This window comes from Corythoichthys intestinalis, chromosome 7, assembly GCF_030265065.1.
Source record: "Corythoichthys intestinalis isolate RoL2023-P3 chromosome 7, ASM3026506v1, whole genome shotgun sequence".
NCBI classification, from domain to species: Eukaryota; Metazoa; Chordata; class Actinopteri; order Syngnathiformes; family Syngnathidae; genus Corythoichthys; species Corythoichthys intestinalis.
The window spans coordinates 58,309,093-58,320,906 of NC_080401.1; the positions used below are offsets into that span (position 1 = coordinate 58,309,093).

At 31.5% G+C, this 11,814-nt stretch overlaps 1 protein-coding gene across 1 annotated transcript in view; it reads left to right on the top strand.

Moving 5' to 3' along the window:
- The window catches only part of LOC130918476 (cadherin-2-like), a 115,909-nt gene extending 108,532 nt beyond the window's left edge, over positions 1-7,377 (top strand). Inside the window, exon 16 of the mRNA XM_057840198.1 lies at positions 43-7,377. Coding sequence (XP_057696181.1) covers positions 43-249 — 207 coding nt within the window. The 3' untranslated portion in view covers positions 250-7,377. The remainder of the gene's footprint in view (positions 1-42) is intronic.
- The last annotated feature ends 4,437 nt before the right edge of the window (positions 7,378-11,814 follow it).

An 11,814-nucleotide genomic window follows, 5' to 3' on the forward strand; every position in this document is an offset into this window, starting at 1 on the left:
TTAAAGTGATGCTTATTCCACGATCCCCACACCTTTCATCAGGGCCTGAAAGCGGCGGACAACGACCCGACGGCGCCGCCGTACGACTCGCTGCTGGTGTTCGACTACGAAGGCGGCGGGTCGACGGCCGGCTCGCTCAGCAGCCTGCACTCGGCCTCCAGCGGCGCCGACCAGGACTACGACTACCTCGGGGACTGGGGGCCCCGTTTCCGCAAGCTGGCCGACCTCTACGGCGGCGCCGACGACTGACTCCGCCCCACGTTTATCCGGGACGCTTTGTGTTTCCAGGAGCGGACTCCCACTTGAATCTCACGTCAACACTGAGGTCTAACGTGCCTTTATGTACATTGTCTTTGGCTCGCGTGGCCTCCGATTGGTGGAGCTGGAGCAGGGGTGGGCAAAGGGCGGCGCGCGGGCCCGGCGCGGCCCGCTGTGTTCATTTGTCGCGCCTCACAGGCTTGTTAGAAGTTGTCATTAAATCATTCAAAATTGGTAAACAGATGTACTTGATATGAAAAAAAAAAATCCCTATTCTCTTTTTATTCAACATTTTCATTAAAAATTTGCGAATGTATTTTTTATTTTTTAATAAGCCCTGTCCTTTTTCTTTTTTTTAACTCATTAGCTCATTAAAAATGAGTTAATATTTACTGTAAATATTATAGGCTATTAATATTAGCAAAATAGCATATACCGTAATTTCCGCAGTATAAAGCGCACGGCAGTATAATGCTGCGTTCCAATTGGACGCATTTTTTTTATCCTCGTCGCACGATGGTTTCCATATAAAGTCAATGTAATCGCGCGTTAAGGTGGGACAGATGGTGATGTCACCGGTTTGACTAGGTTTTTATGGAAATTTCTTGCCGCAGTCTGATCTTGGTCTGCCATTGTCGGCGCTTACGGAAGTGTATTGCTGCCACTTAAAAAAAAAAAAAAGTCCAGTATCATGTTTTTACATGACAGTATCATGTAAACACGTGAAAACTATCATTTAAAATTGCGTAAAGTATCATGTATAAACATGATAATTATGTAAAAAAAAAATTGGTAAAAACGTGAAAACTAGTAGAGAAAACTGTGATCATCATGTAGAAACGTGATAATTATCATGTAAAAAACATAACTGTAGGAAAATGAAAACTTGTAAAAACATGAAAATTACCTTGTAAAAATGAAATCATGTTAAGAACGATTTAATACTGTAAAACTGATAATTATGTAAAAATTTTAAAACTATCATTCAAAAATGTGATAATTATCATTTCAAAATGTGCTAATTACAAGGTACAAATATGATAATTATCATGCAAAAAACGTGATTATGTAAAAACGATTGTATTATGTATAAACAATAATTATGTAAAAAAAACAATTATTAAGTAAAGTGAAATCTCATAGAAAACTGATCATTATGTAAAAATGTGATAATTATCATCAAAATGTGCTAATTATGTAAAAACGTGACAATTATGTAAAAAAACGTAATAATTATGTAGAAACCAGGAAACTTGACATTTATCATGTCAAAACGCGATAATTATGTAAAAATGATGTCAAGTAAAAACGTGGAAACTACGTAACATGATAAAAACGTGATAATTATCATGTCAAAATGTGCTAATTACAAGGTACAAATATGACAATTATGTAAAAAATGATTACATCATGTGTGAACACATTATGTAAAAAAAAAAAAACGAGTAAAAACGTGAAAACTCATAGAAAACTGATCATTATGTAAAAATGTGATAATTATCATCAAAATGTGATAATTATCATGTAAAACGTGGAAACTGTAGAAACGCGATAATTATCATGTAAAAAACGTAATAATTATGTAGAAACGGGAAAACTTGTTTATCATGTCAAAACGCGATGATTATGTAAAAATGTGATATCATGTAAAAACATGGAAACTGTAAAAACGTGATAATGATGTAAAAACTATCATTTGAAAATTTGATAATTATCATGTCAAAATATGCTAATTACAAGGTACAAATATGATAATTATCATGCAAAAAAGTGAGTCAAAATGTGATAATTATGTAAAAAAAGGATTGTATCATGTATATGAACACAATAATTATGTAAAAAAAACAACTAAGTAAAAACGTGAAATCATGGAAAACTGATCATAATGTAAAAATGTGATAATTATCATGTCAAAATGTGCTAATTACGAGGTACAAATATAATCATGCAAAAAACGTGATTATGTAAAAATACGATAATTATGTAAAAACAATTATAACATGTATTAACACAATAATTATGTAAAATACAATTAAGTAAAAACGTGAAAACTCATAGAAAACTGATTATGTAAAAATGTGATAATTATCATCAAAATGTGATAGTTATGTAAAAGCGTGATAATTATCATGTAATAAAAACGTAATTATGCAGAAACCACAAAACTTGATATTTATCATGTCAAAACGCGATGATTATGTAAAAATGTGATATCATGTAAAAACATGGGAACTATGTAAAAACGTGATAATTATCATGTAAAAACTATCATTTAAAAATGTGATAGTTCTCATGTCAAAATGTGCTAATTACAAGGTACAAATATGATAATTATGATGCAAAAAAAAACGTGAATGAGTCAAAATGTGATAATTATGTAAAAAAAAGGATTGTATCATGTATATGAACACAATAATGTAAAAAAAAAAACAACTAAGTAAAAACGTGAACTCATGGAAAACTGATCATTCTGTAAAAATGTGATAATTATCATGTCAAAATGTGTTAATTTCGAGGTACAAATATAATTATCATGCAAAAAACGTGATTTAAAAATACGATAATTATGTAAAAACGATTATATCATGTATTAACACAATAATTATGTAAAATACAATTATTAAGTAAAAACGTGACAACTCATAGAAAACTGATTATGTAAAAATGTGATAATTATCATCAAAATGTGATAGTTATGTAAAAGCGTGATAATTATCATGTAATAAAACGTAATTATGTAGAAACCAGAAAACTTGATATTTATCATGTCAAAACACGATGATTATGTAAAAATGTGATATCATGTAAATACATGGAAACTATGTAAAAACGTGATAATTATCATGTAAAAACTATCATTTAAAATGTGATAGTTATCATGTCAAAATGTGCTAATTACAAGGTACAAATATGATAATTATGATGCAAAAAAACGTGAATGAGTGAAATTGTGATAATTATGTAAAAAAAGGATTGTATCATGTATATGAACACAATAGTTATGTAAAAAAAACAACTAAGTAAAAACGAACTCATGGAAAACTGATCATAATGTAAAAATGTGATAATTATCATGTCAAAATGTGCTAATTACGAGGTACAAATATAATTATCATGCAAAAAACGTGATTATGTAAAAATGCGATAATTATGTAAAAACGATTATATCATGTATTAACACAGTAATTATGTAAAATACAATTAAGTAAAAACGTGAAAACTCATAGAAAACTGATTATGTAAAAATAATTTTTTAAATGTGATAGTTATGTAAAAACGTGATAATTATGATGTTAAAAAACGTAATAATTTTGTAGAAAAGGGAAAACTTGATATTTGTACTATATATATTTAAACACGATGATTTTGTAAAAATGTAAAAACGTGGAAACTATGTAAAAACGTGAAAATTATCATGTAAACGCATAATTATGTAAAAAACGGCATAAAAATGTAAAAATGTGAATTGTGTAAAAATGTCAAAACTCATTTCAAAATTCAAAATGGGATATTTATTATGTCAAAACGTGATTATTAGGTTAAAATGTGATAATTATCGTGCAAAAAAAGTGACTAAAAATGTGATACTATCACAAAACCATGATATCACAAAACGTGATAAATTATGTACAAATGTGATAATTATCATGTCAAAACATGGAAATTATCATGTTAAAACGTGATAATTATCATGTACAAAACGTAATAAATAAAAACATGAAAACTTGTAAAAACGTAATCATGTAAAAACGTAAAAACCTTTATTTAAAAACGTTATGATTGTGTAAAAATGTGATAATTATGTATAAACGTGCTACTGTCATGTAAAAACAAGATAATTATGTAAAAATGTGATGCGTAAAATCGTGGAAATTATCACTTACAAACGTGATCATTATCATGTAAAAAAACGACAATGTAAAAATGTGACAACTATGTAAAAATGTAAAAACTCATTTAAAAATGTGATCATTATCACGCCAAAACGTCATGTAAAACCGTGATAATTATCATGTAAATATGTGGAAACTATCATGTAAAAACATATTTATTATGTAAAAACGTCAACATTCGTAAAAACGTGCTAATTATGTAAAAATGTGCTAATTATAATGTAAAAATGTGCTAATTATTATGTCAAATTGTGATAATTATCATGCAAAAAACGTGCTTATATAAAATGTGATAAATATATAAAAATGTGATAATTATGCAAAAAAACGTGATTATGTAAAAATGTGATATCATGTAAAAACATGGAAACTATCATGTAAGAACGAGATAATTTTGTGTGAAAAACAACTATCACATAAGAACATGACAAATATTATGTAATAATGTGTAAAAACAATTATATGAAAACAAAAACGTAATTATATAAAAACGTGAAAACTATCATGTAAAAATGAGATTTTTGTGTCAAAAATATCAGATAAAAACATGATAAATGTAAAAATGATAATTATCATGTAATAAACGTGAAAACTATCACATTTTTGCAATGTGATACATGAAAAAAAACGTGATTATGTAAATCTCGTTTTTATATGATAGTTTTCACGTTTATTAAAAATTGTTAAAAATGTGATAATTATCATGTAATAAACGTGAAAACTCATTTTAAAAATGATAATTATCATGTAATGATCGTGACAACTCACATTTTTACATGATATGTATCAGGTTTTTATGTGAGTTTTGACACAAAAATCTTGTTTTTACATGATAATTATTATGTAATAAACGTGAAAACTATCATGTAAAAACATGAAATGCATACACTTCGAATGCCGTCTGAGTACTTAGTCTAAACTTAGTGCTTAGTAACGGTAAAATCTCTTCATCACCCAAGAAATGAAATAAAAACAATATGTTAGCCATTCTGCAGACAATTTCCTCTTTCAAGGTTTCAAAGTGATATACTTTTATGTCTTTATACGATAATGATCACGTTTTTACATAATTATTACATTTTCGCATGATGGGACTTTTTTTGTGTGTGTGTGGCAGCAATATGCTTCTATAGGCGCTACATGTCCCATCCAATTTGAACAGGAGGTTCGGCAGCAACTTAACGAAACTGCATTACCCCTCCACTTCAAATGGGTCGGACGTCTACAAGATATACTGTAAATTCACAGCAGAGGACGCCACACAACAAGCTCGCCTTCTTACATAGGTCAATCCACGGTCGGAAAAACAAAATATCCAACAGTACATATTGCATAGAATGCATATTAATTCTGAATGAATAAATCTTTTTATGTTGTCCATTTTAAAAGCGCAAACGTTTGCCCGCCCCTGATTTAACGCAAGCCACGGTCACCATTTTGTGAGCGCATGTGTGTGTTGTTCCCACAAAGAGACACACTCAAATGTGCGAAAGGTCAGAAAAAAAAAAAAGTCTCAGCTTTGGTGTGCAGTTGCAGTTCTATCGAAACAAAACAAAAATTAAAGAGCAAACAAGTTGTTTTGCGTTAGCATTTAGCCGCGAATGGCAAGGGTGCCATTGAAGGCAATAAGACTTTCAATTCTTTTGAACTGGGCGGACTGACGGTGAATGCTTATGTTTGAGTACCATTGACGAGGATAGACGTCGAATCCATTTGAGCTGGAGATTCGACATCTAGCGTTGTCAATGGCAGCCGGTGATTGTTTTTTGATGCCCTGATGCCTGAATTTGAACAATTTTAACAAATATACATATCGCATTGGAGGAATACATAAGTACGAAAAATAGTATTAATGCAAAAAAAAAAAAATAGTATTCTTGCATAAATATTAGCTATCGCTATAATTAAATTGGGAAAAAAATTAAGCAAAAAATGAGAAAAATTCTAAAATTAAATATATGCTATATAAGTAAAAGAAATAATAAAAGTAAATATAGAAAATGATTTTTTTTTTTAAAAAAGAACAAGAAGCCGCAAATAATGTATTTAAATATATTCCTTTTAATGTTTTATTTTTGTGGACCGCTTATCCGCACAAGGGTCGCGGGGGTGCTGGAGCCTATCCCGTGAACGTGAACCCCGAACTTGTTGCCAGCCAATCACAGTATTTATTTGAATCATCATTTTTGTTTTATTTATTTTTAATTTTCTGTATTTTGTTTCTTAATTCTTTTAATTTTTTAACGATTTGTTTTTCTTTTACATTTTTTTCTTTTTTTTCTTTTTATTTCAATTTTTGGGAATTTTAATTTTTTAACGGTTAAGTTTTGTATTTTATCATTTATTTTTATATGTTGTTAATTTGTTTCTATTTTAATTGTTTTCACTATTTTTATTTTTTTTATTATATATTTTCTATTTTAATTTTACAATTTTGTTAATTTACTTATTTTTAATTTTCTATATTTTTCCTTCCTATTTATTTTTTTATTCCAAATATTTTATTTTAAATTTTGAATATTTTTTTCCTATTTCTTTTGTTTTTACGGTTTTTTTATGACTGTTTTTCTTTTTTTTTGGTTTTACTATTTTTTATTTCATTTTTCAAAATTATGAATATTTTTTTCTATTTTCATTGTTTACAATTTTCTTATTTTGAATTTTGAATTCATTTTCTAGTACTTTTCTATTTTTTTATTCAAAATTTTATATTTTGATTTCTTTTTCTATATTGCTTTTCTATTTTCATTTTTTTATTATTAGTAATTATCTGTATTTAGTATTCTTGTATTAACGCTATTTTTATGTACTAATACAATACTTTTTTAATGTACATTCAGGCATCATTTCATTTAAAAATGATCAAATTGAAATGACGTGAAGAAAAAAAAAATGTAATGCTTGATGTAAAGGAACACTGTGCAAATGCGTTCAATTTTTAAGCTGCACAACAAAGTTGATTTTTTTTTTTTTTTTTTTAGTTTGTACGAATTATTATTCTCGACGAGACGTGTACAGTAAAGCGCCCACTGCTTTTCTTCTCGGACAATGCGACATATGCAGACGCCAGCCACCGGAGGGCGGTTTCGTCACCTCCGCTCGGTTACGCCGAAGCGGGCGAAACTTTGGACACGTTGGACGACTTTTTTTCTTCTTTTTTTTGGTTGTTCTATCCAAATCCTTGTACATGTTCTTTGGATTACACATTAAAATGATTTTGCATGTTTCCACATTTTTATTATCGACAAACTACAATTATGAGTCAAACTTCCTGCGAAAAAGAAACTTTGTTTTACTGGACTTTATATTAGGTTTTAAATAAAATTTTAAAAATACATGAAAATGTATATACATATATATAAATATATATATATATATATATATATAAAATTTCAATTAATAAAACGAAGGGCAAAAAACGATTAAAAATAAGTCATACAATAATAATTCAATTTAATTTTCAAAATTTACCGAAATTAAAGTTAAAATATATTTTTTTAAATCTTTACATGACTTTTTAAGAGTTAAAAATATAAAAAATTATACGGATGACTTTAAAAAAATATATAATTTATTACAATGATAATGAATATTTTTTTAAATCTTTTTTAAACAAATATATATTTAAATTTATATATCTATATATTTAATTTAATTTTGTACTTTTTTTCAAGATTTTTTTATATATAAAATTAAAATTCATAAAACAAAAGGTTAAAAAAATTTTGATCAAAAAATACATTTTAAATTAAAAATAAAATAATAGTTCAGTTTAATTTTAAAAATATAACAATTCTGAATGTTTTTTGTTTTTTTTTAATTGCCCAAATTATAAAACTTTTTAATATTTTTTTAAGTTAAAATAATATTTTTAAAAAATAATTAAAAAATAACTAAAAAATTAAAATTAAATTAAAATATTGGGGGGTGGGAGGGTTAAAAAAAACATGACTTTAAATCAAAAATATTTATTATAATTATTCAAATGTTTTACAAAATAAAACGCATTTAAAATACAAAAAAATTAAATATATCTATACCACTTAATAGTAATAATAGTAAATAGTCAATGGCAGAATTTGTCGTTTTTTTTTTTTTTTTTTTTAAGAACACTTTTCAAAATGATTGAAGCTACATTTTTCATATTCAGATTTTTTAATAAATAATAAAGTGACTGGGGATGAAGTCACGATGAAAAAAACAAGTTCAAGCAGCTTAGGAAAAAAAAAACGCATCATCAAAGAGGTTTGAACGTCCGCCTGGAGGGAAGAAACGTCGCTCGCTCGCTCGCTCCTTCCGCAACATAAGCCCCGCCCCCAGGACCTACTCGCAATCGTTTTCCAGAGTTCATGCTTCAAATTCATGCAAAACCCTCCAAGTCGAGTACTTTCTTGGCACTATTTGCTTGGCTTCACTTCACTGATCGACAACAACGCAGATACGAAAGCTTCAGTACACGAAAAATTCAACATTTTTTTTTTTTTTTTCTTAAACAATAGCACATTTTCTATTGTCTTTGCCAAGGGCGGCAAATTTCCTTTGGGAAAAAAACTTCTCTTGGTTTCTGGCCAACGGTTTCTGGAATTAACCACCTGCTATTTTGTGGCACTCACGAGGCAGACAGTTCACGCTTACTTGGGTTGCTACAGTACACGAAACTGTCATTTCGGTTCAGTTTTTGAAGCGTTCATTGTTGGTACAAAAAAGGCAACTGGAAAAAAAACCAATGCTTTTATTTTTAAAAACGTGAACTATAGAAGATGTATGATATTTCAATTAAAAGACACTGAGTTCTTAATACAATTATAAAATCGTTAAATGATGAATAAACATGCAATAACTGTAAGCTTCGACTCATTGGCAGCAAGAACCTGAAAAAGACAAATGTGAGCAGGACTCAACGGGCCCTTGGGGAACGTATCGATTTCTCCAATTTCTTTTCGGTGATTTTTTTTCATGGTGGTTCATTTGCTCTTGAGTATTCTTGAAGCAGCCAATTGATTCAAAGCTTCATGGTGGTTCATTTGCTCTCAAGTGGTCTATTTGTTAAACAAAATACAACAAGTGCTATAAGGATGATTTATTATTCATTTCTAATTAGAAATAAACTGTAGGGATGTCCCGATCCAGGTTTTTGCACTTCCGATCCGATACCGATATTGTTTTGCACTTCCGATCCGATACCGATACTGGCCGATACCGACCTATCTGAGCATGTGTTAAAGTTTAAAGTTATTTAGCCTCCTTACTTACTTGTCAGACTCATGTTGAAAAAAGGTTTTAGTACTCTTGATAACAACTAGCCAGCTGAATTAGGTGAGTTTGAATAACACACCGGGGTTGGTAACAAGAAACTGACCTGTTTATTCAGTGACAAACACAAAGCATTATAAATAACAAACAGAAATGGCATAGTCAGTCAGTAAAACGTGCAAATAATATTGTAAACTGTCTTAAAAAAGCAAAACACACCAACAACCTCAGTGGAAAATCCCACAAATCCCACAAGCTATTAGATGCTTTTAATGTTTCGTGCATTAGTTACAAAAATTGTATGAAAAGCCTCTCAGGTTTAAATAAACGACTATTTCAGTATCAAGTTAACATTTTAAAACAGTAAATAAACTACTCAAGTCCCCATTCTGTATCAGCAGCTTTAAACTACATTCATTTAATTTTGCGAATCAACTGTTAAAGTTGTTAAAATTGCTCCCGTTATTCCATAATTTCCCTTCTGTCTACTTTCGACATGTGAAAGTTTCAAAACTGTTTTGAAGATAGATTCAAGTCAAGATTTCGCCAATTTAGGAGTATTTTAGATAAAAAGATAATAAGGTTCGCTTGGAAGGTTCACAACAGCCTACTAGGGAAGTCTTCCGCTTTAAGATGGCGGCTGTTTACTCACGCATCTGGTTTTCCATACTTCAATGTTGCTAACGCAGTCAAGTCTGTCGTGTAGCATCTGGTTCTATATACATATGATATCTATTATCTCCAATAAAACGACGTTGACGTAGTTTGTAGCGGCTGTCAGCAGCAGTCAGGTATTCTTGTGTTTTTTATCCAGCGGCATGAGTTGAGCGAAAGCCGTGAGTTGAGCATTGGCATTACCCGGGTGTAAGACAAGTTATGTTTACTTTCGGGACACAATGCGGTCAGTTTCTCATTGCATCCCGAAGACCGCGCTGTGTATTAGTTCCGCTTTACTTGACATATTTCAATAATCGGAATTCGGATGTTTGTGAATTGTTCTCGAATCTTCCACGGCCGAATCGCGTGTTGGATGGTGCGTCTTTACTCACGTGAGATAATGGCTCGTCATCCAGAATGAATTCTTCGGCAATGACTTTTGTTATTCCCTGGGTTTTGGGACTGTCAATGGCAGTTTGTCACGCATAGCAAAAGTTTCTGCCAGTGGTAGTTGCGTAGGACCTTTCTTTTTGTCTTCGGTTTTCTTAACATACTCCTCATATTGTTTGTGGTGGTATTTCGCTAAATGCTTGATTCAATTCAATTCAGTTTTATTTGTATAGCCCTAGATCACAACAATGATGTCTCAAAGGGCTTTGCAGAGGCAATATGATACACAATCAGAAACAGCAAATGAAGCAACAAAGACGAATAAATAAATTCAAGTCCTGGGTATCCCCCATCCTTAGACCCTCCATGTCGGCAAGGAAAAACTCCAAAAACTCCAGTCTTCGGGAGAAAAATGAGAAACCTTGGGGAGTACCACAGTCAGGAGAGATCCACTCCCAGGACGGATAGACAGGAACCCCAGGACCGCTAATGGAAATTAGCAGGCGAAGTTACAGTCCGTAAAGATGCAGTGGAGTAAAGGAACAAGAAGGGGTCCATCTAGCCAGATGAGACGGGGGTAGCCACGAGGACGTCCATCCAGCTTGGGGTCCGGACAGTCAGGAGGCTGCAGCTGAAAAATAGCCCCTACCCCGAGGGGAGGGGGGAATGGGGACACCGGGTGACTAGTGATGAAGAGACTAAACAACTAGATATTAACATTGTAAAATAGAAATAGAGTAAGATAAGTGGTAGGTAGAGTGAGAAAAAGGAGATCGAACTCAGTGGCTGTACTTCCCCCAGCTTTATAGCTTCTAGTGCAGCTTAGACTAAACTTTGAGTCTACTCCGACTTCAACTAGCCTGACCATAAGCTTTGTTGAATAGGAACGTTTTTAATCTAATCTTAAATGTGCAGACTGTCTCGGCTTCTTTAATATTAGCTGGAAGCTGATTCCATAAAACAGGGGCTTGGTGGCTAAAGGCTCTAGCTCCGACAGTACTTTTAGAAACCCTGGGAACTACCAGTAGACCTGCATTCTGAGAGCGGAGTGTTCTGTTGGGGCGGTATGGAACCAGAGCATCGGTGAGGTAAGATGGCCCTAACCCATTAACGGTCTTAAATGTAAGAAGGAGGATTTTAAATTTAATTCTAAACTCGACTGGAAGCCAGTGAAGGGCCTGGAGCACAGGGGTGATGTGCTCTCTTCTATTGGTTCCTGTTAAAAGTCTTGCTGCTGCGTTTTGGACAAGCTGAAGACCTTTTAGAGAACTTTTAGGACAAGCAGCAAGTAGGGAGTTACAGTAATCCAATCTCGATGTAACGAACGCGTGGATTAATTTTTCTGCATCGCTTTTAGATAAAA